The 27317-nt window shown below is 42.9% G+C and overlaps 1 protein-coding gene across 2 annotated transcripts in view; it reads left to right on the plus strand.

Moving 5' to 3' along the window:
- The window catches only part of ZNF609 (zinc finger protein 609), a 112830-nt gene that overhangs the window by 20551 nt on the left and 64962 nt on the right, over positions 1-27317 (plus strand). For both annotated transcript variants that reach the window (XM_070762685.1, XM_070762686.1), the window contains exon 2: positions 13442-14325. In XM_070762685.1, coding sequence (XP_070618786.1) covers positions 13573-14325 — 753 coding nt within the window. In that variant the 5' untranslated portion in view covers positions 13442-13572. The remainder of the gene's footprint in view (positions 1-13441; positions 14326-27317) is intronic.

Consider the following 27317-nt stretch of genomic DNA (forward strand, 5'->3'; position numbering starts at 1 on the left):
TCACCGACAATATAGTCACCAAGGGCCATATTTGCAGACAGGGAGGCACAAGATCCAAGGCCCTCATGAGGGAGGCCCCGAAGTTAGGCCTTTGGGCAGAGAAAAATCTCCAGTCGCTTCTAGCCGACCACATCTCGGGAAGCCTCAATGTCCAAGCGGACTGGCTCTCGCGAGTGACCTTAGATCCAGGCGAGTGGAATCTCCATCAGTCACTGTTCCACCAGATCTGCCTCAGGTTCGGCCATCCAGTGTTGGATCTATTTGCGACCAAAGCCAATGCCCAGCTCCCTCGCTTCATCTCCAGGTTCCCGTCTCCGGGAGCAGAGGCAATCAATGCTCTCAGGAGCCCTTGGCCTCCAGGTCTATTGTAGGCCTTCCCTCCAATTCCAATTCTGCCAGACGTGATCAACAAAATTCTCCTGGAAAAGGCCCGAGTAATTCTGATTGCCCCTCACTGGCCTCGCAGGCCCTGGTTCGCGGACCTCCAACAACTGTCCGTCCAGGACCCCTGGCGACTCCCCGTTTCGGAGGATATGTTGCGACAGGGGGTCTCCTTCCACCCGGACCCAGAGTGGTTCCACCTCACCGCCTGGCTATTATCCGGAGGGACTTAGACCTGCGAGGGTATGACCCGGACACAGTGGAAATCATCCTGAAGTCTAGAAGAGGGTCTACCAACCGGATCTACGACCATACTTGGTCCAAATTCCATCAGTGGTGCTCGCAGGAGGGTTTTTTCAGCACCATCCGCCGACACCTGGCCGCCATTTCTTCCGTCTTGGCGGGGCCTCGCAGGCAGCCCCTCCGCTCTTTTCCAGAAATCCAAGAATTTCTAAGAGGAGTGGCCATCCTCAGGCCTTCTAAAATCCACAGATATCCTACCTGGGACTTGCCACGGGTTCTCCACTCTCTTACTCAGGCACCTTACGAACCCCTGAATTCTGCGTCCCTCAGGTACCTATCCTTTAAGGTAGCATTCCTGGTGGCGATTACATCCGCCCGACGCATATCTGAGTTGGCAGCCCTTTCTATCAGACAGGACCTTTGCCAGTTTTCACCAGGATAAAGTGGTTCTGCGACTGGACCCCACCTTTCTACCAAAGGTTAGTTCCATGTTTCACAGATCTCAGGATATCATATTACCTTCCTTCTGCCTCCAACGAGAGCATCCCCTGGCAACTAGATGGCACACTCTGGATCTCACTAGAGCGCTAAAGGTTTATATCCAACGCACAAGATCCATCCGGAGATCGGAAGCACTCTTCATAGCCTACCATCCCAGATCCTTGGGATCCAGAGTGTCTTCTACAGTAATAGGTCGTTGGATCAGAGGGACCATCTCTAAGGCCTACGAGACAGCTCCCTTTTCCATCCCAAGGAATATTACAGCGCATTCCACCAGAAGTGCTGCCACATCTGCCGCTTGGGCGACTCAGGCTCCGTTGGAAGAAGTCTGCAAAGCAGCCACTTGGGCCTCGCCATATTCCTTCATAAGGCACTACAAAATCGATTCGTACGCATCAGCGGACGCTGCCTTCGGCAGAAGAGTACTCCAATCCGTTATCTCTCACGATAGCAATGTACTCCCACCCTAGGGACCTATCTCTTGGGTATGTCCCATGTGACTGCTGGACCCACTCCTTCAGTACGGAGAATAGGCGTTGATTGCTTACCTGAACGCCTCTTCTCGTACGGTGAGTGGGTACAGCAGTCACTTCCCTCCCTATGTGTGGTCTTCTTTACCTTCTATTCTATTTTCTTATAACACATGAGAGTTGAACATTAAAGAGCTTCACTACTGAGCCTAGTCTATGGATTCGCGAATTCTGGGGAAGGGGCGGATCCAGCAGTCTTTTTTAATACTAGGCTCAGTTCCAACGGATTGGACAGGAGCAACCCATGTGACTGCTGTACCCACTCACCGTACGAGAAGAGGCGTTCAGGTAAGCAATCAACGCCTATTTTCTCATGTTGCCTTTGATCTTTCCCCCAACTAACTTCAGATTGTGTCCCTTTGTTCTTGTGTTCACTTTCCTATTAAAAACACTTCCCTCCTGAACCCTATTTAACCCTTTAACATATTTAAATGTTTCGATCATGTCCCCCCTTTTCCTTCTGTCCTCCAGACTATACAGATTGAGTTCATGAAGTCTTTCCTGATACGTTTTATACTTAAGACCTTCAACCATTCTTGTAGCCCGTCTTTGGACCCGTTCAATTTTGTCAATATCTTTTTGTAGGTGAGGTCTCCAGAACTGAACACAGTACTCCAAATGTGGTCTCACCAGCGCTCTATATAAGGGGATCACAATCTCCCTCTTCCTGCTTGTTATACCTCTAGCTATGCAGCCAGTCTCTAAACTTGACTGTAAAAAATATGACTTCAGCAACCGAGTTGTCGAAGCATGGAACTCGTTACTGGACTACATAGTGTCATCCCGAAACCCCAAACCCTTTACCCTTAGATTATCTACGGTTGACCTATCCAGATTCCTAAGAGGTCAGTAAAGGGCGAGTGCCTTCCGTCCCTTGTCCTATTGCTCTCCTATATCTCCTATACCTTTCTTCTATTCCTATATCTCTTCTTCTATTCTTTCATTGATATGTTCTATTACTATACCTTCTTTTCTATTCTTTCTTAGATATATTTTACTATGAGTATCTCCTCTATAACCGTCATCATGTATTTTAGTATGTATATATAGATATATACCCACTAAAACACTCATTGTGTATTGGACAAAATAAATAAATGAAAAATAAAAAGTTGAAACCTTCTTGGGCATAAATAAGACCTTTATCCATAAACATGTTGTTACCATATCTGATATTTGCGGCAGAGTAACCTTTTGCCTCCTCTATTATTATTTACAACGTTGATTTAAAAACAATTAGGCTTCTTTTTCCAGATAGAAACTGTTCTGAAGTCTTGCTGTTCATTTGGCCTCTCGTTTACAACAATGTCATATAGTTATATACATAGGCATAACCTCAGAAGCAGGACATATTTTATAACTGTAGTTATTTGCGTCAGAAAAGCATTACCCCCTGACACAAAACAAACTTGCCTTTTTATTGCTTTTTAAGTACTCTCTGCTCCACCTTGTACCCTGATGATAATCCATCTGTTGTGTGCTAAAGAAATTGTCATAAAGAGTGAGTAGAGTAAAATCCTCTGTGTGGTTTTGTTTGGATGTGTTTTGAATGTGTAATTATTTTTCAGAGGAGAAGCCGGAGAAATAAATGACTCAGGCGGGCAGCGATTTTGTAAGATTATTCTAAGTCACGGACAGGTGTGGATAATAATCCTGTGTGGACATTTCGTCTTTTATTTCAAGCTTGCTCTCCCTGTACATCCCCATCTTTGTGATTGGGCAACCATTATTATTATAGGCAAGGCCAAGGGATTGGGGTGGGGGTTTGCAACAGCACATTTTTGTAGTCTAAGGGGGATCTGCCTCCGAAAGAGAGAAGCGAAGGCTCCCCGCCTCCCGCTGCCAGCAGACAGTTCCTTGAACGAAAAGCAGCGAGTTAGGAAGCTCCTTTGTGCAGATTCCTTCATCTCCTTCTGGCTGCCAGCTGGCTTTCATTCAACATTGTTTTCATCGCTGGAGAGAGCACAAGAGAGAGAGAGCAACGTCTTAAAAAGGAGGCTACAAAAAAGACATGGGAAAGAAAAGAAGAGAGGGGGAGAGAGAGAGAGTGAAAAGAAAGGTTTCGACCTAAACAAAGCAGCCGGAGGGAGCCGGGCTCTGTAGTGCGAGTGCAGCAGCTTCCTCCTCTGCCAAGCAAGATGCATCCTCCTGAGTTTCTTTAGTCAGGAAACACACAAAAAAAGGAGCCTGGGTCGAGGTGGTGGATGGAGGAGAGCCCTGGGCTGGCTGCCAGCTCCAGGATGATGGGAGGACCAAGCCTAGGATACGGCGGCAGCTGCTGGGGCTTCCACAGCCACCTACACGTAAGAGGCTAGATGGGGTTAACGGAACGAGGTCCCGGGTTGCGTGGAATTATCCCGGGCCCTCCGAGGTATGTCTGTTACAACGGTCGGAGGCAGATCCGTCTCAAAAACTGCTTTGTTCTGCTCTGATTGCTCTCGCTTGTTTTCCTGGGGATCGCCTGGAGCCAGTAGGCGCACAAGCTGGCTTGCTCCGGCCCTGGAAAAGACACGGCAACCGTCCGAAATCCCGTGAGCCTCGGCCAAGCGCCGGGGCTGCGGTTGCCTGGTACTGGAGATTTTCCACCGTTCCTGTTGTTTTTCAGCGAGGGCATTCCTGAAAGTTAATCAGATTGAAAATTGCTGTGGGTAATGTCTGGAAGCAACTAGAGTACTGCAGGCTTTGAACGTAGCTGGTAAAGAGACGGCTCTCTTTGTATGTGGCTGAAACTGCTGGTGGGGTCAATCCATCTCTCGGTGTCACATCCTTCCCAGTTGGCTTTTCTTTGCTGCTTAACTTTGCCGCCAAAGGTCAGCGGTAATGCAGGCCCTGGTGATCATCAAGGGGGGGGCAGAAACTCTATGAAAAGTCCAGATGAATCTTTGCGAGATCTGAGACAGGTGGTCTTCATAGAGGCCACAGTTTGGAAGCCAACTTTCAAGTTTGCTCTTCAGTGACATGAGTCTTTCTCGGAACGCAGATGCAGTCGGTGGTGGTTTCATGCGGCCTTTAATGGCGCTAAATTATTTATGTCTGGCCCTGCAGATGTGTGGTTTTTCCCCAGAGAGAAGCTGTCTCTCTCAGAAATCCTGTTCCAAGACTTCCCTTCGAATCCCGTTGGAAGGCGGCCAGTTGTACAAGTGAATACATGCAGTTTCTGCTTTGCACGGGTAGAATTTTGCATGGCAAGAAGGAAATGGAGGAGAATTCCTTTGCTTGGACTGATTTCTTCCCCATCTGGCATCTGTAATTTTTGGGGGCTTGGATGCCTCTTTCTCTGGTTTCTGTACCAGATGTTCTAAAGGGGCAATGTGACACAAGCTGCAGGCTAAGGTGGGCGTTTGCCCAGGTTCGCCTGGTGCACCAGTTGCGGCCCTATCTGGACCGGGAGTCACTGCTCACAGTCACTCATGCCCTCATCACCTCGAGGCTCGACTACTGTAATGCTCTCTACATGGGGCTACCTTTGAAAAGTGTTCGGAAACTTCAGATCGTGCAGAATGCAGCTGCGAGAGCAATCATGGGCTTCCCCAGGTATGCCCATGTCACACCAACACTCCGCAGTCTGCATTGGTTGCCGATCAATTTCCGGTCACAATTCAAAGTGTTGGTTATGACCTATAAAGCCCTTCATGGCATTGGACCAGAATATCTCCGGGACTGCCTTCTGCCGCACGAATCCCAGCGACCAGTTAGGTCCCACAGAGTTGGTCTTCTCCGGGTCCCGTCAACTAAACAATGCCGCGGGACCCAGGGGAAGAGCCTTCTCTGTGGTGGCCCCGGCCCTCTGGAACCAACTCCCCCCAGAGATTAGAATTGCCCCCACCTTCCTTGCCTTTCGTAAGCTACTTAAAACCCACCTCTGCCGCCAGGCATGGGGGAATTGAGATACTCTTTCCCCGTAGGCTTATAGAATTTATACATGGTATGCTTGTATGTATGAGTGGTTCTTTAAATTAGGGTTTTTTAGATTGTTTTAATATTAGATTTGTTTACATTGTCTTTTTATATTGTTGTTAGCCGCCCCGAGTCTTCGGAGAGGGGCGGCATACAAATCTAATAAATACAAATACAAATACAAATAAGGTATAGTAGGATAAATAGGATGCATCATTTCAGGCATCTAGCTGAATCCTCAGTGCACAGGTTTTATTAGGTTTTCCAGCTATAATTTTCAACCAAATGAAATATTGGGGCTTGCGTGTAATATACAAGAGGCAAACGTCTGCTTTATTTCTCTTTATTTTTATATGCTCCCATATGAAAGCGACCCATCACATTAAAAGTAAAAATTCAGCAAAACGAAAAAATACAGCAGAGTTTTCAGGCATGTGTTCAATAAAACTAGCAATATTATTAATAAGATAATTTATTATTATTATTATTTTCATTATTATTATTTATTAGATTTGTATGCCGCCCCTCTCCGAAGACTCGGGGCGGCTCACAACAGTAATACAAAAACAATATAATAGACAAATCTAATATTAAAATAAAACATATCTAAAACCCCAACAATTTAAAAACCATACAACACATACATACCAAACATAAAATATAAAAACCTGGGGGAGGATGTCTCAGTTCCCCCATGCCTGGCGATAAAGGTGGCTGCACGAATCCCAGCGACCAGTTAGGTCCCACAGAGTGGGTCTTCTCTGGGTCCTGTCAACCAAACAATGTCGCTTGGCGGGACCCAGAGGAAGAGCCTTCTCTGTGGCGGCCCCAACCCTCTGGAACCATCTCCCCCCAGAGATTAGAATTGCCCCCACCCTCCCTGCCTTTCGTAAACTGCTTAAAATCCACCTCTGCCGCCAGGCATGGGGGAACTGAGATACACTCTCCCCCTAAGCCTTTACAATTTTATGCATGGTATGTTTGTACGTATGATTGGTTTTTTATATAATGGGTTTTTAACTGTTTTTTTAATATTGGATTTTGTTATTTACTGTTTACTGCTGTTGTTAGCCTCCCCGAGTCTGAGGAGAGGGGCGGCATACAAATCCAAATAATAAATAAATAATAATAAATAAGATAACCAGGATACAATTTTAAAGTACATGGTAGCAAATTGCCCCTTGAAGGCTCTCTGGAAGAATTCCATGTCAGTTGCCCTCTACAGCAGTGTTTCCCAACCTTGGCAACTTGAAGAGATCTGGACTTCAACTCCCAGAATTCCCCAGCCAGTGAATGCTGGCTGGGGAATTCTGGGAGTTGAAGTCCAGATCTCTCCAAGTTGCCAAGGTTGGGAAACACTGCTCTACAGTGATGTCAGTATAGCTGCCAACCTGATCTTTGGGGAAAGACTGTTCCAATTATAGGGGGCATCATGGGGGAAATACCCCTAGCCTCCCATAGCCCTTCACCACCTAAGTTATGGTGAGCACCTCATTCAAGAACAAGTGCTCAGGAATGGCATTTCTAATTGGATGAGAGTATTCTGAAGTTACTTGGGAGCTAAGTTCATAAGATCTTGTAGGTGAAAACTAGCACCTATTGAAAGCCAGTGTAACACCTGAAATATAAAATGGTGGCAGCAGTCCCACCTGCTACTAGATAGGCTACTGCATTTTGTACCAATTCAAGTTTCTGAGTAGTCTTCAGAAGTTAGGTCAAGCACACTGTAGTAATCTTAGTGATGTTGAGGATGTGGGTTACTTTAACAAGAGTTTGGGCAGAAATTATTCATGCACACATAACCTACACAACCACACCCCACCCCAAAGCAGCCTAGACAGGTATAAATCTAAGACACCAGAAGTGGAATTCATATTACAAACCCTAATTCACATTAGTACTCCACCCATTGTAGCAAGCATTTGATGGCGCAATGGTTAGAATGCAGTATTGCAGACTGACTCTGACGACTGGCAGCAATTTGATTTTCATCAGCTCAAGGTTGACTTGACCTTCCATCCTTCCAAGTTGGTGAAAGGAGAATCCAGATTGTTGGTAGGCTGACTCTGTTGACCGCTTAGAAAGGGCTGTAAAAGCACTTGGAAGTCTAAGTGCTATTGCTGTTTGTCTTACAAGGCAAGGCATAGTTTATAAAGGCAGCCTTTTGTGCCATTCTGCGAATGCAGGAGGAACAATATAGAAACATAGAAGACTGACAGCAGAAAAAGACCTCATGGTCCATCTAGTCTGCCCTTATACTATTTCCTGTATTTTATCTTACAATGGATATATGTTTATCCCAGGCATGTTTAAATTCAGTTACTGTGGATTTACCAACCACGTCTGCTGGAAGTTTGTTCCAAGGATCTACTACTCTTTCAGTGAAATAATATTTTCTCACGTTGCTTTTGATCTTTCCCTCAACTAACTTCAGATTGTGTCCCCTTGTTCTTGTGTTCACTTTCCTATTAAAAACACTTCCCTCCTGGACCTTATTTAACCCTTTAACATATTTAAATGTTTCGATCATGTCCCCCCTTTTCCTTCTGTCCTCCAGACTATACAGATTGAGTTCATGAAGTCTTTCCTGATACGTTTTATGCTTAAGACCTTCCACCATTCTTGTAGCCCGTCTTTGGACCCGTTCAATTTTGTCAATATCTTTTTGTAGGTGAGGTCTCCAGAACTCACCTACAGAATAGCAATATTTTGTCTGAAACAGTTTATTTTTGAGGGAGAAGGAACATTTTGGAGAATCACATTATGTTGCTGTAGGTGAAACTATTTTACAATTACTGTAGCTTGTAATGAGTTTGAATGTAGACTGCTTATTTAGTCTGTAGGTAGAAAATCCAAAGTTTTCACATGCACGTTTCCTATTTTCCTAAAATGTGTGCTTTTGTTCAACCGATCAAATGATGATAGTCTCTAGTCTGCTTTATTAAGCCCTCAAAAATAGACAATATTTATGAAGAAGGGCAGTTGTGAGAATTAAGAAAAAACATCAGCTCAGATATGTTTGCAGGGTGTTGTTTTCTGTAATGAGTGTAAAGATATGATTGCTATGGAGAGTGCTGTATTTACTTTCTGACAGACTTGGTTGGCATAAAGATAGTTTACACTCCCTCTTTTTATTTGCCAGGTGTGCAGTATTCAGATCTGAAGCAGGAAAGCAATTCCAGATCCAGCAAGGGTGGATTTACTGTGCCTGCCAGCAGCTCCTTAAAAATGCTAGGCTTTATTCCCTGAACTTAAACTGTAGCTGAATGGTAAACATATTTTTCAGGGACCATGTGTAAGTCTGGAAAAAAAGCATGTCTTCTTTAAAGAACATCTGGCAGATACAGTAAATACGTTAACCACATCTGAAGCTCCTTTTCTGTTTGGAGCTGAGCCCTATTAACATACTCAGGTCTGGAATGCAACTCTTCAAATCCTGTCATCTGTGTGACAAGTTTATTTTGTGTATTGTGACATTCGTTTCTTAAAAAGCATATCGGCCTTGGGATCAAAGTAATTGTGGTGAGTTCTAAAGACCTATTAAACCAAGATGGTTTAATTATTAATGGTAACCACATTATTAACTTGGTTTACGAGAAGCCATGTATACAGTCTCCTGATATATGCATGAAGATGGATTTGGGCTGTATTTAATATAGCATTGCTCCTGAGCAGGCATCCTTCTGCAAATGTTAATTCCCATAAGCCTTTTCAGTTTGGCAGAAATTTATTTATTTTATTTATTTATTGGATTTGTATGCCGCCCCTCTCCGGAGACTCGGGGCGGCTAACAGCAACAATAAAGCAGTGTACAATAGTAGTCTGATGTTAGAAATAATTAAAAGCCCATTAATATAAAAAACCCAAACATACATACATACATACATACCATGCATAGAATTGTAAAGGCCTAGGGGGAAGAGGGTCTTAATTCCCCCATGCCTGATGGCAGAGGTGGGTTTTAAGCAGCTTACGAAAGGCAAGGAGGGTGGGGTCAATTCTAATCTTTGGGGGGAGTTGGTTCCAGAGGGCCGGGGCCGCCACAGAGAAGGCTCTTCCCCTGGGTCCCGCCAAGCAACATTCTTTAGTTGACGGGACCCAGAGAAGACCCACTCTGTGGGACCTAACTGGTTGGTGGGATTCGTGCAGCAGAAGGCGGTCCCTGAGATAATCTGGTCCGGTGCCATGAAGGGCTTTATAGGTCATAACCAACACTTTGAATTGTGATTGGAAACTGATCGGCAACCAATGCAGAAATGTCTGTAGAATGCTGTAATTTCTCTTCCAACCTCTTTAACAATGAAAAAAAGAAGAAATTGCATGATGTTCAAGGAGTATTAGTATGCACAGGTTCCTCCTCTTCTGACTGTAGGACATGTTTCTTATTCTATTAGTGCATAAAAGATGGGGCATGTCAATAATCCATTTTGTGGCTCTGCCTTTTCTCTAAAACTACTCCAGATAGGGAGAAGGTTGCTTCTGATCTCATTAGGAGGAATAAAGGCTTAGGGACAAGATGTGACAAGCCAATCAGCCAGAATATTTTAGGGAGACAAATAGAAGTACGGTAAGCTATGTACTCTATCTGAAGGTGGGGTAGCGAGAGGCTGCTTTTTACAAAGACATTCCTGATTCAAAATCACTGCTGTGTTTTTTAAAAATTTCCTGCTCTCAAATCAACTCTCTGGCTCTTGAGGTTAAAAATCTCCATAATGACCTGTCGGAGAGCAGATTGTTAATAGCCAAAGTCAGAGAATCTATGGGGGGAAGGAATGGGAAATAGTGCAGCTCCTGCAATCATCTGAATTAATCGCTTATATTATACCTTGTTCCTTCCTCCTGATGTATTTTACCAACTTGCATTCTTGTGCTACCAAAACATAATCTTCGTGCTTCGCGGAATTAAAAAATAAAAATGAAAATGCAGTATCCATCTCTCTCAAAAACAGTATTGCTGTTGTGTTCCCATAAGCGTTCTCCATGCGATGCAGTATTGATCATCAGTATCTCATGATTAGCATGGAGCAGCAAAAGACAGTAATGCTTAAAACGAGCCACAGATGGAGGGGCAGCCATGGGTTCATAGGTGCACCTGAGAATGTCTTTTGCTGATTGCAGGAAAAAAATGCTATTTCGTGTGCTAATTATGCCTTGTAAATATAATTGTCTTATACTTATTTTTTTAGAATAGAATAGAATAGAATTTTTTATTGGCCAAGTGTGATTGGACACACAAGGAATTTGTCTTGGTGCAGATGCTCTCATTTTATGGAATGACTGACTTTTTTGTTTATATCCTTCAGGATACAGTGTTCTTGAAGATTTATTTATTTTCTATACGTGTATGTCACTTATTCTTAAAGGTGTGAGGGTCACTGAATGATTACAGGCTAAGAATCATTAGATAGTACAAGGGAACCAACATCCATGTATTATTTGGCCTGTATACAGTTCTGCGTTCAGCTCTCACTATTCTAATTTATGCTGTTCTTATATACCGTACCTGACTGTTTACTTTTTTCATTCGTTTCTTGTTTTTTACTATCATTTTCTTAGTACCTTTGCTATTTCTGGGATGTTACATTAAATTGTGGGAGGAAATCATGTAGCTTTTCCTTATCTCTGGAGATAATTTAGGATTTTGGAAGAAGCAGCTTCTCTCTCATAGAAACAGAAACATAGAAGACTGACGGCAGAAAAAGACCTCATGGTCCATCTAGTCTGCCCTTATACTATTTCCTGTGTTTTATCTTAGGATGGATCTATGTTTATCCCAGGCATATTTAAATTCAGTTACTGTGGATTTACCAACCACGTCTGCTGGAAGTTTGTTCCAAGGATCTACTACTCTTTCAGTCAAATAATATTTTCTCATGTTGCTTTTGATCTTTCCCCCAACTAACTTCAGATTGTGTCCCCTTGTTCTTGTGTTCACCTTCCTATTAAAAACACTTCCCTCCTGAACCTTATTTAACCCTTTAACATATTTAAATGTTTTGATCATGTCCCCCCTTTTCCTTCTGTCCTCCAGACTATACAGATTGAGTTCATGAAGTCTTTCCTGATACGATTTATGCTTAAGACCTTCCACCATTCTTGTAGCCCGTCTTTGGACCCGTTCAATTTTGTCAATATCTTTTTGTAGGTGAGGTCTCCAGAACTGGACACAGTACTCCAAATGTGGTCTCACCAGCACTCTATATAAGGGGATCACAATCTCCCTCTTCCTGCTTGTTATATATCATGGTGGCTACAGCAGCCATGCATGGGTTAATCCTGTATTCTCGGTGGTTGGACTAAGCCTGCAGAAGCTTCTGTTTATGTTGCTGACATACTTCCTGGCTCCAGTTCTTTTTCTCAGTCGCTCACTAGGACAGTTATGCTACAGCTCCTCTTAGTTCAAGTGTCCTTTGAAAACATTGCTAGAAGAAAAAGAGATTTTAAGTGAATGATTCTTCCCTATGTGAGTTTGTTCCAGTCTCAATTCCTGGGGAGATTACTGGAGTGTGAGCACCTGTTCGTGCCCCCTAAAGGGAGGGGGGACTTTGCAACGACAAATAATTCCCTTTGCCTTATTTCCCTCTCCTTAATCAGACCCTGGGGGCTCTCAGAGTCTCGGTAATGCAGCCAAATTGGCCCTAATCTCCCTCTATTTGACCTGAGAGGGAAATACCGGCAACAGCCCCCTTTTCAGCGGGCGGGAAAGTTGTCTCGCAGCAATTTCAACTAAGTTGATGATGTATCCGTTGTGAACTCTACTCAGAATACCAAGGGAACCCTCTGAAAACTAGGCCCAACGGTCTGTATATTATTACTGTAGCTGTCCAGCTGTCGGCAAAATCCAAAATGGCAGGCGGGAAAGTTGCGCCCGGCATTTTGGATTTTGCCAACAGCCGGACAGAGAGACTGCCCATAGCAGTCCTTCTGCTTCTTCGACCATGGGGTCCAGCAAGGTATCGCAGTGAGTATTCAACAAGCCCGGCAATAGGAGAACTTGGGAGCTGCACTGGCTTCCTATTAGTATCTGGGCACAATTCAAGGTATTGGTTATTACCTAAAAAGCCCTTGTTGCCCCACTGGAAATACATGGTTATCCAACTTGGGACTTGCCCAAGGTACTAAAATCCCTAAGAGTTGGCCTATATGAGCCACTCAGTGATGCACCCTTGTGCCATCTCACATGTACAGTGGCATTTTTAGTGGCGATTACATCGGCCAGGAGAGTGTCCGAGCTAGCGGCCCTGTCAGTACAGGAGGACTTATAATTGAGATTCATTCTATTATGCAGTAGTACTGTACCCAATTGGGTGGAGGAGCCTTTCAGAAGTGGTACCTTGGGGAAATTTTGTCTTTATCCTTTGGATCTTGTCTTCATTTTATGTATACAATGTAAGTAGTGGGGTTAAAGCGTGCAATCTGAGGGGCAGCATACAAATCCAATAAATAAATAAATAAATAAATAATCTAAGCTATACAGGACAGATAAACTATAGTAGAAAGCAAATTATTTGCACAGAGAATGATTCATATTCATTCCCAGGCCACTCTAATTAAAAAAAAATCATAGTAAATGAAGGGAAGCTTAGAGAGTGTAGAGAGCAACAGCCCATTGTAATACGCTTATTGGCTAAATTTATTTAAAAAAAATGAGTTGATGCAAGAGTAGAGTCCTTAACCCTATGAAAATAGTTTAATGGGATTTGACTTTCAACTTTTACTTTTAGCCAGAAATTAAAGCAGGAATGACTGATGATATTCAGTTACGCTTCCTGGGCATTTTACATCTGCATGTGAAATCCTTCCCCATATTTGTCCGTCGTGTGTGATTTTAGAATACCCTTCCTAAACAATAGCAATGTAACATATGTTGTCCCTGCTTTTCCTTTCAGCCACTATGTTATCACCTGGGTACTTCTGGATCACCGGAGGCTTGAGGACATAGCTGGAGCTGCTACTTCACACCCCGAGGCTGAAGGAGCAGACAAGAGGCTTGAACCTTGAGGTGGCGGTTAACTCTAAGATGTCCTTGAGCGGTGGAGCTACCGGAGGGAAAGGAGTGGATGCAAACCCAGTTGAGACATATGACAGTGGGGACGAATGGGACATCGGAGTAGGGAACCTCATCATTGACCTGGACGCCGATTTGGAGAAGGACCAACAGAAATTGGAAATGTCAGGCTCCAAGGAGGTGGGTCTGCCGGCCCCGAATGCTGTCGCGACGTTGCCCGAGAACATCAAGTTTGTGACACCTGTGCCAGGTCCACAGAACAAGGAAGGCAAGTCCAAATCCAAGCGGAGTAAGAGTAGCAAGGACAACGGCAAGGCCGCCCCAGGACCCTCCCTGTTTACGCCAAGCGAAGGGACTGCTGGCAAGAAGGAGGTCCAGGGGCGCTCGGGGGACGGCGTGAACTCGGGGGGGTTGGTGGCTGCCATTGCCCCCAAAGGCTCTGAGAAATCAGCCAAGACTTCTCGCAGCGTGGCGAACTCCAAAAAGGAGAAGGAAGGTGGCTCTTCCAAGAGTAAGAAAGAAAGGAGTGAGGGGGTGGGTGCTCCGGCCGAAAAGGAGCCCACTGTACTCCAGCCTCTTGCCTTGGCGGTCAGGGTTGGGCAATACGATGGCGGCCAAGGGGCTGATCCGACGGCTGCTGCTGCCGAGCAGCTTGGAGGTATAGCAATTGACACGGGATCTGCACTCAATCCTTTGGGAGTTAAGTCGGAACTGGAAGACGGCGACAGCGAGTGCCGACAGCTCAAAAAAGTCAAATCGGAGAAGGTAAGAGACAGAGTTGGTTTTCAGGGGTTCCTTGAATGCTGCCGTGGCTTGAAATCAAGAGATTATTAATATCCACAGTGTTTTTTCCTTAATAACGGGTGGGATACGCAGTCCCATAGCTGGTGTGACATGCTGTTTTGCTATACGGTGTCACTTGTTCTGGAATCTTGATAGTTAAGTGGATGTCATTCTTTGTCCAGAAGAACTGGAAGGCTGGTTTTGTCGTTTTTAATCTGTTGACGTGAATGGCTATTTCTGAAAGGCAATTGATGGAATGACGAAGTATAGCTATTTATAGCCAATTGTTGCTGCTAGACAACCTGGGAACTTCCTATCCTGTTCCTTATATTGTTTGTATGGAATGATACAGGCTTTATTCTGTAACTCGGCCTGTTTATCCAAGGGCACGTATCTGGGGAGGAAGGAAAGAGTCACGGTAGGCGGTCCTTGGTTAACAACGGTAATTGGGACCAAAACTTCAGTCGCCAAACCAAGCTGTTGTAACCCCAGCAGTCCCTATTGCTGCCATGAGGTGTTAAGCAAGGGCCTCATTACAACTTTTGCTATATTCCAACAATCAGTGGAAAAGGCAGCAGGAATGAGAGGGAAGAATACTAGCCACAACAAATTCTTTCCAGGATTCAAGGTCATCCTTTGTTCAGCACCAGCCGGAAGTCAGTGGGAGGATTGTGGACATTGGGTGAGGTTCATGTGATGAATTTGTGGGTATGGGGACAGGTGATGAACTTTAAACTGGGTGGAGAGCTGTAGGGGAAGTTAATTTTGGGTTGCTTACAGTTCGTGCCAATATGACGCTGTTAATAAATTGGAAGTTGGGAGAAGGCCAGGCCTTGGATTCTGATTTATTTCTCAGATGTTAATTGGAATGCTGACATTACACGTCCCATATAGCAGTCTGGCATGTTGGTAATTGGTAGCTTTGCATGGGTGACTAGTGCAGCATGAGTGGGGCTGGGAATGGTTGCTTCTAGGTGGACAAGACTTAACCATGGTGAGTCTCGTACCATTGCAACTTTCCCTGCCAGCTTCCCATTAGTTTTGTTTGTGGAAAACCAATAGGAAAAGTTGGAAACGTTGATCCAATGGCTCAGGGACACAGCTGCCATTGACTGTGCCAAGGTCACAGAATTTAGTCATGTGACAACGGGCGAGCTGGACATCTGGAACTTAGAGGACCAATCATGAATTTCTTTTTTCTTTTTTAAATATACTTTATTAGGTTATTAAAAAAAAGAAAACAGGGAAAAGGGGGATGGGAATACAAAAAAGAGAAGTGGGAGGGGGAGGGGGTAAACAGTATTTTTATACAGCGGCTTATATATATTCTACAAGGCCTGGGAGAAATGGTTCAGATGGTTATCTAACTTTAAAGACAATAAAACAAAAACGAATTAAAACCTCTTAATATAAATCAAAATAAAGATATACACAATAGAAATTCGGACCAAAATCAATACAATCCCTGTCTGAGTTCAATCCACTTGATAATTATTAGTAACTTACTAATATCACAACCTACAATTACTTCTCACTAACAAAAATAACAAACATAATCAAACTAAGCCGTCACAATCCAAATGCCTGCTAGTTTGCAGGTAATACCCCTCCTCTCTTTTTCTCTTTCTTCTCTCTTTCTTCTTCTTTACTTTCCACCCTCTTTCCTTTTCTATCCCACCTCCAATCGCCTTTTCTTTCCACGTTATTCTTGGACTATTAAATATTACAGCTATAAGATTATCCAAATAAGAATATTGAATACAAAATATTTACATATAGACAAATATTTGGAATGTATATACCAATCATGAGTTTCACTTGTTCAACACCATCGTAACTTCAAGCAGTTGCCGAGCGAGTGGTCATTAACTGAAGACTAGCTGTATTCTGGGGAAGAATCAGAAGGAACGGATAAAGCTCCTTGGTTGCTCCAAAAGATTTAAAAAGCAGGCTGTGGGTTTAGAAGCTTGTGTGAGCTGTATGACTTGATGTATTATTTCTGCCACTGCATCTCCCAGCACATCTGTGAAGTGTCACCTGCCCGTGCTGAATTATTTATAGCAATGTACTGCTTTTGAGGAGAAAAGAGCATCTTCGTGGATTGTGCATAAGGCTTACTTGACTTTTCAGGTGCTAGTCTAGGAAATGCTTCAAGCTAATGGCTTTCAGAGAACCAGATCTGTAGCCCAGCTGATAGCTTATTGCTTTCTTCTGCCTAGATTCTGGAAATAGCAAAGCTTTACCTATGCATGCGTTGCCTGGTTTTAGCTTTATTATTATTTTTATGTAGAAAATATTGATGTAGGGAAGCAGAGGAAATGCACATAGTTACCTACATACCTCGTAAAGGAAACAAAAATCTACCGCTTGGGTTTACAGGGAATCAAGAGAATTCAGATAGGATTGATGGATACTTGCTCCTCCACTGTAGGGTAGCCATTCCCAGCCTGATGCTTTCCAGATGGTTGCTGCTGAGTAGGACTGAGCTCTTGCTTACAGTGTAAAAAAAAAAGGGGGGAAACACTTATCCAGTATCATTTTCTCCAGAGTGCTGTCAAGGTTCATCACTTTCCTATCATGGTTTTTATGGCAAAAGCTGTTTGCGGAAGAAAAAGAAAACATACTCTGGTTTAAGTGCTGTGGAGGCCTCATGATAGTTATTAGCTGAAATCTGCATTTTCAGGAGGCTTGTAGAAGAAGGAAAGATTAGTATCTGTTGTGGTTAGCTCTGGTCCAGCTCCTGCCCCAAGGACTGTGGATGTGGGGGAGACATCCACATGCTGCAGGCCTGTTTTGCCCCTGGTGGAATCTGCTGATGAAGGCTCCTCTGACCAAGAAGACATGAGTGACAGGGAGGAGGAGAGTGTGGCAGACAGCTCAGAAGGAGATCAATTATCTAGCTCCTCCTTGGATTCAGAACAAGAGTTAATGATACAGCCACGCATGCGGAGAGCGATGCATAGGCAGCAACAACTGAGAGATTATTATCAAAGAAAATTAGGCCACCTGTGGTTGGGTGGGGATGTGGTCATTAGTGAGGCTGCTATAAATAGCAGCCTATGGGTTTGGCCATTGTGGAGGATTATCTGATCATTGTGTTTCATGACTGCTTTACTGACTTTGACCTTTTGTGTGCTGATTTTCCCCCCACTTTGAAACTAAACCAGAGCAAAGTGTGTTTCACTTTGTGAAAGAAGAAGGACTTGTACAAATTACCAGTTTGTGTGGAGACCAGTGCTCTTTGCTATCCCAAAAGAGGGCTTAGTTTAAGTGAATTTTCATTATAAAGAACATTGCTTTGAATTTTCAAACGTGTGTGTGTCTGAAATTTGTACCTGTGAATTTTTGGGAGGAGTCTACCAGAGAGCGAGACAGAACAGTATCTTTATATTTTAATTTCTTTCCCTTTCCAACAATGCGATGAGCTAGAATATGGTATACAAGTAAAATAGCATAGATTGAAGGATTAGCAGGTGTTTTTTTAAAATAGAGATGTTTCTTTGCTTTATGTTTATTTGTCTCACCACTGAGTAAATTTACTTCTTTCCTATTGATTATAGGTAATGGTTTGTGTTTACATTGAAGCTTACATTCTGTAAGGTATAAAGAAAAAAAGACTGGCTATCTTTTTTCAACCAACAGATGTCTACAGAAAAGTAGTGTGACAGTTCTGTAATATGTGGAATTTAGATTCCAGATTCTAAAACAAAATGGATTAGCCCTGTCAGAATTGAGTATAAAGCGTGCTCTGCTTTTTACAGCAATGAAAATGGCCTGTGGTATAAGCCTAATAAGAAAACATGACATGCAAGAGTCTTGCTTGTTTTCTCTTTCCATTATCTCCAGGCAGCGCATCCAATGGGAGCTGTATTCTAACTTACCTGGAGGACAAGGATTTAAGAAAAAAAAACTGTTTAGCTTGGATTTGGCAGTAATGCATATCTTTATAAAATTGGAGTATTGACCGAGTCCATTTCAAGTCACGTTAGCAGAATCCGATCGGAAACTTCAGATCGTGCAGAATGCGGCTGCGAGAGCATTCATGGGCTTCCCAAGGTATGCCCATGTCACACCAACACTCCGCAGGCTGCATTGGTTGCCGATCAATTTCTGGTCACAATTCAAAGTGTTGGTTATGACCTATAAAGCCCTTCATGGCATCGGACCAGAATACCTCCGGGACCGCCTTCTGCCGCACGAATCCCAGCGACCGGTTAGGTCCCACAGAGTTGGCCTTCTCCGGGTCCCGTCGACTAAACAATGTCGTTTGGCGGGACCCAGGAGAAGAGCCTTCTCTGTGGCGGCCCCGACCCTCTGGAACCAGCTCCTCCCGGAGATTAGAACAGCCCCCACCCTCCTTGCCTTTTGTAAAGTTCTTAAGACCCATCTCTGCCGTCGGGCATGGGGGAACTGACACATCTCCCCCGGGCCTATACAGTTTATACATGGAATGTTTGTGTGTGTGTTTGCTTTTAATAATGGGTTTTTTAGTGTTTTTTAAATTATTAGATTTGTTTTTACATTGTTCTTGTTATTGTTGTGAGCCGCCCCGAGTCTACGGAGAGGGGCGGCATACAAATCTAATAAATAAATAAATAAATAAAATAAATTAGATTTGGCCCTGAATAGAAAATGAAATACTGTAGTTGGGTAAAGGTTTTCCAGGAAAGACTTTGTATGCATCAGAAAAGATCCTATTCACCCTCTAAAAACCTCTCCCCCAGGCTGTTGTGTTAATTGGGAGATAGATGTTTGTATAAAGTATAAAGCCAATATTTGCGTGCGGGGGGGTCTTTTTCTTTTGTGACAGGCTCTTTTGCCCATGACCTTGGAAAAGAAATAACGGGAAGATCAGGGGGCTGATGTCTGAATGTAATGCCACTTCACTTCCTTCTGCCAGCTCCGAGATTGTGCGGCTGGCAGCTGGCTACGTACGGCTTGTGCTGATAATAGCACAATAAATGGCAGTTTCTTGCTGTGGGGCAACAACTTCTGTGGTGCCTGCGAGAGTAGGAGGAACAACCCAGTGGAGTGGCAGCTCCATCTGTTATCATTGTTCTCTGCCGTGACTGTCTGCTTGATTTGGGATAAATGGAGAACATGGGATGACCAGTGGACAATACAGCTTCTCTCCCCTCTTTTGCAGCTTTGTTTTTATTTAAGAGTTTGGGATGGGATAGCATGGGATGAAGAGAAAGCATGCTCCTCTGAGATATGGGATGCTGACATTCTGCTATTAATAATAATAATAATAATAATAATAATAATAATAATAATAATAATTTATTAGATTTGTCTGTAGCCGCCCTGAGTCTGCGGAGAGGGGCGGCATACAAATCAGATAGATAGATAGATAGATAGATAGATAGATAGATAGATAGATAGATAAATGTCGCCCCTCTCCAAAGACTTGGGGTGGTTCACAACAACAATAACAATACAGTACAAATCTAATGGTTAAAACTAAAATAAAAACCCATTATCATTAAAAAACAATTGATACTACACAATCATACCATACTCAAGTCCTACTAGTCAGAAGGGGGCACATTATTCCCCCCATGCCTGGCGACATAAATGGGTCTTCAGAGTCTTGTGTAAGGCGAGGAGGGTGGGATCAGTTCGAATCTCCGGGGGGAGATGATTCCAGAGGGCCGAGGCTGCCACAGAGAAGGCTCTTCCCCTAGGTCCCGCCAGGTGACATTGTTTAGTCGATGGGACCCAGAGAAGGCCAACTCTGTGGGACTTAATCAGCTGCTGGGATTTGTGCGGCAGAAGGCGGTCCCGTAGGTATTCTGGTCCGATGCCATGTAGGGCTTTATAGGTCATTACCAACACTTTGAATTGTGTCCGGAAACTAATCGGCAACCAGTGCAGGCCGCGGAGTGTTGACGAAACATGGGTGTATCTGGGAAGGCCCATGATTACTCTCGCGGCCACATTCTGCATGATCTGAAGTTTCCGAACATTCTTCAGAGGTAGCCCCATGTAGAGAGCATTGCAGTAGTCGAACCTCGAGGGGATAAGGGTGTGAGTGACTGTGAGCAGGGACTCCCTGTCCAAATAGGGCCACAACTGGTCCACCTGGTGAATCTGGGCAAACTCCTTCCATTAAATGGAAGAACCATGAGTTTTTAATAAGCTTCTCTTAGAGGTATATATGGGCAGCTGGCCTTGCACATATAGTGTTCTGAATGCATTCTTTGTCAGTTGCCAAGTCTCCCAACATTGATTAGGTGACCACGCAGCTCCTGCCACGGTCATAAGTGTGAACAGTGGTCATAACAAGGATTGTCTGTAATGCAACCCCACCAAGACTGTTTATTATTGTATGATTTATATATTGTATATAAAATATATATTATATTTTGTGGGCAGTTCTCTTCACTCAATGCAGCCAAAGCAAGACCAGAAGGTTGGACACACACACTGTTTAACTTGAGAGATGAAAGATTACATATCTAAAGTCAAATAAATATTTCTAATGGATGGTGTGGTATACAATCCCGGGAGCCTAAGTTCAAAACAAATCCTTTTATTATGCTGAAACTATTATGATTAGATAAGCTTCTATCTGTTCTTTTCCTTAAATTCCTAAGCTTCAACTGGTTATTTACTTACTGTGGATTTATTACCTTTAAGTATTTCTTTAAGCAAAATAGTTATGCCTGAGCTTGCAGATTATCTGGTAGCATGTCCTCTTAATCTTTAAGAGGAATTATGTTGCACTTGGCATTTTTGTTCACCTATTGAGCCCTTCCCAAGGACCTGAGGTAGGCAGATGTTTATAATAATAATAATACAGCATTGACAGAATCACCATCAGTTCATTGCAAAAGGCAGCTTTACTTGGAACAGCTTACATCCTGTTGATGATACCTTTAACACCACCCCAGGTCCTAGAGAAGGATTTGATAAAATGAACAAAAATGACATGTCCAGTCGAAGCATCTTTGCTGTAACGAACAGTAATAATCATGCTGCTCTCTGGAAGAAGGAGGGATGATTTTCAAAGCTTGTGCCTTCTGAATCCCCTTCCTCTCATTTGATCCTTACTTTGATGTTCTGTTGAGCTCCCTGGTAGAATCCTCCCAAAAATGCACAGATACAATTTCAGACACACACACGTTTGAAAATTCAAAACAATGTTCTTTATAATGAAAATTCACTTAAACCAAGCCCTCTTTTGGGATAGCAAAGAGCACTCGTCTCCAAACAAACTGGTAATTTGTACAAGTCCCTTATCAGTTCTGTGATACTTAGCTTGCAGCTGTGAGGCAATTCACAGTCCTTTTTTTTTTCACAAAGTGAAACACATTTTGCCCTGGTTTAGTTTCAAAGTGGGGAAAAATCAGTACACAAAAGGTCCAAGTCAGTAAAGCAGTCATGAAACACAAGGATCAGATAATCCTCCACAATGGCCAAACCCATAGGCTGCTATTTATAGCAGCCTCACTAATGACCACAGCCCCATCCAACCACAGGTGGCCTCATTTTCTTTGATAATAATCTCTCAGTTGTTGCTGCCTATGCATCGCTCTCCGCATGCGTGGCTGTATCATTAACTCTTGTTCTGAATCCAAGGAGGAGCTAGATAATTGATCTCCTTCTGAGCTGTCTGCCACACTCTCCTCCTCCCTGTCACTCATGTCTTCTTGGTCAGAGGAGCCTTCATCAGCAGATTCCACCGGCAGCAAAACAGGCATGCAGCATGTGGATGTCTCCCCCACATCCACAGTCCTTGGGGCAGGAGCAGGGCCAGAGCTAACCACAACACTTTGAAATGTTAAAAATTCTCAGTGGTTTGGATACAAGAAGCAATTAGGGAATGCAAGCATGGCTATAAGAGGAGTAACATAACAACACTAGAAATAACTGAGGAGAGCTGACATTTGGAGGGGGTTCTCACACATTTATCGCTGGAGGGATGTGGTGTTTATGGGATTGTTGGAAAAATAATGCGCAAAGCCCTCGCCATAAGCATCTCCATGTGAAGAATTTTATTTTTTTTAAAGCCGAGCTAAGTTAAGCCACAAGCTTTCGATTCCCCTTTTCTCCTGGAGATGTGACAAAAAGGGCAGCAGCTCTGTCATAGGCAATTTCCCAAGCCATCAATTTCCTTCCTTCTAGGCAGGCAACTGCTCCCGTTGACAAGGGCTGAAGGCCAGCGAGCTAGAGTAGAGGCATGCTTATCATGCTACGGTTTCCCGCTAAGTAGTGCCAGTCAGATGCTGTGATTCTAAAAATGCCAGCAGCAGTAAATATACCCATTCCTGCTAAAAACAGTTTGTAGCCAAGCAGATAATACACTCAAGTCTTTGACTGCTGTTGGTGTTCACTGTTCCTTTTCCCCCTTCCACCTATCGGTCCAAAAGGCTATTCGTGCCTAGAATTCCCAATGCGCCCAAAACATTTTGAGGCCAGTAGTTTTTGCAAAGAGGCCAAGAATGCACAGATACAATTTCAGACACACACACACGTTTGAAAATTCAAAACAATGTTCTTTATCATGAAAATTCACTTAAACCAAGCCCTCTTTTGGGATAGCAAGGAGCACTGGTCTCCAAACAAACTGGTAATTTGTACAAGTCCCTTATCAGTTCTGTGATACTTAGCTTGCAGCTGTGAGGCAATTCACAGTCCTTCTTTTTTCACAAAGTGAAACACACTTTGCCCTGGTTTAGTTTCAAAGCGGGGGAAAATCAGCACACAAAAGGTCCAAGTCAATAAAGCAGTCACGAAACACAAAGATCAGATAATCCTCCACAATGGCCAAACCCACAGGCTGCTATTTATAGCAGCCTCACTAATAACCATAGCCCCACCCAACCACAGGTGGCCTCATTTTCTTTGATAATAATCTCTCAGTTGTTGCTGCCTATGCATCGCTCTCCGCTTGCGTGGCTGTATTATTAACTCTTGTTCTGAATCCAAGGAGGAGCTAGATAATTCATCTCCTTCTGAGCTGTCTGCCCCACTCTCCTCCTCCCTGTCACTCATATCTTTTTGGTCAGAGGAGCCTTCATCAGCAGATTCCACCGGGGGGGGGGGGGGCAAAACAGGCCTGCAGCATGTGGATGTCTCCCCCACATCCACAGTCCTTGGGGCAGGAGCAGGGCCAGAGCTAACCACAACACTTGCTGTGGTGTGTTACCTGCTTTCTGACCTAAATATTTCTGGAATGCACCAGGAGGTGTTCCTCTCTTATTGGAGCTTCCAGTTGCTGCTCAAATTCTGTTCTTTTTGCAATGCATGAATAAGCTGCTGACTGGGTTGCCTTTGGAAGACTTTCAAATGAATGTTTATTTCCTCACCTCCCCTTAGAAACCAGGCCAAAATCTGGTGCTTTGGCTTCGATTTTGGTACCCAGTATGCGTATAGAGGCATGTGCCATTAAGCATGAGATGATAAAAGTTTGAGATGATATTCCAGTAACATCTATAATTGTCTGAATCTTTTTCAACATTAAATCAAATTTATAACTTACGCAAATCTCATATTGAAAACAAATCTTATAAAAAGCATCAAAATTTAATTCAAACCAACATGTTACTTATAAAAAACATTTTGATGAGATAATTATGTTTATTAATTGTACAAACTTATGCACGACTCTAATATTGTTAACATGATTAGATGCAGCACAATAATTCTAAAGAAAAAAACTGTAACATTCAGCCATCAATCATCCATTTTCTTTTGGTCTCTGACACACACACACACACACACACACACACACACAAAAACACACACACTGGTTTGTTTCATTTTTTCCTGCTTTCCTTATGAGACATACATATTTATATGCTCGGTACTTCAATCCACTTGAGATCACCATTTCATCAAATCAAATCTTTATTATGATCCTAGTTAAACACTGCCACCATTTCTTTTTCACAGCATTCCAGCATTTTCTGAGTTGTCGTAGTGCCTACGGGCTACGCAGTGGTTTGTTGCCTTCACATCGGCAGGGCCACTGTTAGCCTCTAGCAAAAGAATAATGATCCGAAGAATTCTTTCCAACGATTCTGTTTTGCCTTCAGCTTCCTTGTTGACTGTTCAAACATAACTCAACCTATGAGAGAATTATTTTTGCTTATGCAATAACATTAGCCAAACACATTATACCTTGTTCTGTGTTTTTAATTTCCAAACAGGAAAGGCCATGGTGCCTCTAAGATTTCCACTGTGCTCATAGAAAAAAAACCCCTAAAACATTTGTCATCTTTGTAATTAATTAATTATTATCTAGATCACATTCAGGCGTTGGTTATTATGGATGCTAAAACATCAAGCATGGTAAGCTACAGTAGTTCACACAGCACACTAAACAAAAAAAAAAGCATTATGGCTTCTTATGATTACTTGATTCATGGAGTACATAAAGCTATTAAAATGGTTGCTTATGGTTTAATGTGAAGATAACATATTAATTGTCAAGGAGACCCAACATATGTCAAATATGTTTAATGTAGCATGGTCAAAAGAACACTTGTTCAAAATAAGGTTTCCTAAAGAATATCTAATATATTTCTATGCTTCTCTTTTTAAAAAAACTCTCCACGACACAATAAAGCATCTGATAATTTAAAAATACTGTATGTACATTCTCCCTGGTGTAGTTGGTATTAAAGATGCCCCACTGCTAACAGGTCTCAGTCTTAACATAGAAACATAGAAGACTGACGGCAGAAAAAGACCTCATGGTCCATCTAGTCTGCCCTTATACTATTTCCTGTATTTTATCTTACAGTGGATATATGTTTATCCCAGGCATGTTTAAATTCAGTTACTGTGGATTTACCAACCACGTCTGCTGGAAGTTTGTTCCAAGGATCTACTACTCTTTCAGTAAAATAATATTTTCTCATGTTGCTTTTGATCTTTCCCCCAACTAACTTCAGATTGTGTCCCCTTGTTCTTCTGTTCACTTTCCTATTAAAAACACTTCCCTCCTGGACCTCATTTAACCCTTTAACATTCTTGTAACCTTAATAGTAGGGTCTTCATTTCTTTTGCTGTCTCCTGCATATGTTGGATTTTTGAGATAGAAGAGCGGCCTTTGGGCCTCATATTAGTCTTGGTGTTCCAATTATGTCTCAAGAGTGCTGCACACTGTAGCTTCCCTGGGAAAGTTGTGTGCCCAGTCAAACCCCCTGTGCATCAGGACACAACCCAGAATACTGAGCTGAAATAAAAGAGATCAAAGAAAAAAAATTGATTATTTGAGTACTGTACTTTCCAAAGGAGTTCTGAAATCTCGCTTGGTTTCTTCATTCTTTTATTTAAGACGGGATGTATTTAGCGATAATGAAACATCGTTCTCTTTCCACAGAAGAACATTTTCTATCTTTTTCCTTTTCCAGATTTGTTAGTATGGTTCGGTACCCATCTGCACCTCGTATTAGTAAGCCCCTAAAGGTATTGCACAGTTGATTTAAAGCCTCTGGACACTTCTATCAGGCATTAAGGCAGATGGCGTTTGTTCTGCTTTTCAGGTCCGCTTGCCAGAGGAGGTAATTTTGAAGGATTTGATATGTCAGTAAATGGAAGGGGAAAACTGGTGCCTTTGCCCGTGCCTGGGAAATGGGCCAGCCTTGGGTTGGCAGCGAAAGCAGCAAATTCATAGAAACTAACGGCTACAGCTGAAAAACTCTGGCAAGCCTTTGGGTTCCTGAGCAGGGGAATAAAGCAAGAACATAATACGACTCCTAAGGAAATAGATGTTTTCCTGTTATTAATAGGGAACCTTTGATTCTGTGTTCCATGATGGAGCTTCCATCCATTGGAATTACCCTCACAGGATATTGGCCATAAAGCTTCCTCTGGGTCTCCTGAAAATGAACGAGGTAGATAGAAACATAGAAACATAGAAGTCTGATGGCAGAAAAAGACCTCATGGTTCATCTAGTCTGCCCTTATACTATTTCCTGTATTTTATCTTAGGATGGATATATGTTTATCCCAGGCATGTTTAAATTCAGTTACTGTGGATTTATCTACCACGTCTGCTGGAAGTTTGTTCCAAGGATCTACTACTCTTTCAGTAAAATAATATTTTCTCATGTTGCTTTTGATCTTTCCCCCAACTAACTTCAGATTCTGTCCTCCAGACTATACAGATTGAGTTCATGATGTTTTTCCTGATACGTTTTATGCTTAAGACCTTCCACCATTCTTGTAGCCCGTCTTTGGACCCGTTCAATTTTGTCAATATCTTTTTGTAGGTGAGGTCTCCAGAACTGAACACAGTACAGTATTCCAAATGGGGTCTCACCAGCGCTCTATACAGCGGGATCACAATCTCCCTCTTCCTGCTTGTTATACCTCTAGCTATGCAGTCAAGCATCCTACTTGCTTTCCCTACCGCCTGACTGCACTATTCACCCATTTTGAGACTGTCAGAAATCACTACCCCTAAATCCTTCTCTTCTGAAGTTTTTGCTAACACAGAACTGCCAATACAATACTCAGATTTTGGATTCCTTTTCCCCAAGTGCATTATTTTACATTTGGAAACATTAAACTGCAGTTTCCATTGCTTTGACCATTTATCTAGTAAAACTAAATCATTTACCATATTACAGACACCTCCAGGAATATCAACTCTATTGCACACTTTAGGGTCATCGGCAAACAGGCAAACCTTCCCTACCAAACCTTCCCCTGTTTTGCTTTTTTTAAAAGAAAGAAATGTTACATACAAAAATAACAGTTTTAATCTTGTACTTTCTACCCTATCTTATATCTTGTTGTATTTAAATATAAGAATGCTGAAAGTATTAACATACAAAAGCAGGTTTTCCCTTTGCAGCTCGAGAAATGACAGCTACTTAAAGAGCTGAATTATTTTGAGCTCATTCTCTGTTGTGCATGCTAAATGTGGATTTGTTTGAAACAGGATTAGTTTCATCTAAAAAATTGTGACATTAGGTTATGTCAATCTCTGTCCAGCAGGTAATGTCTCCTAAACA

Source organism: Erythrolamprus reginae, chromosome 10 (genome assembly GCF_031021105.1).
Source record: "Erythrolamprus reginae isolate rEryReg1 chromosome 10, rEryReg1.hap1, whole genome shotgun sequence".
Lineage (NCBI taxonomy): Eukaryota > Metazoa > Chordata > Lepidosauria > Squamata > Dipsadidae > Erythrolamprus > Erythrolamprus reginae.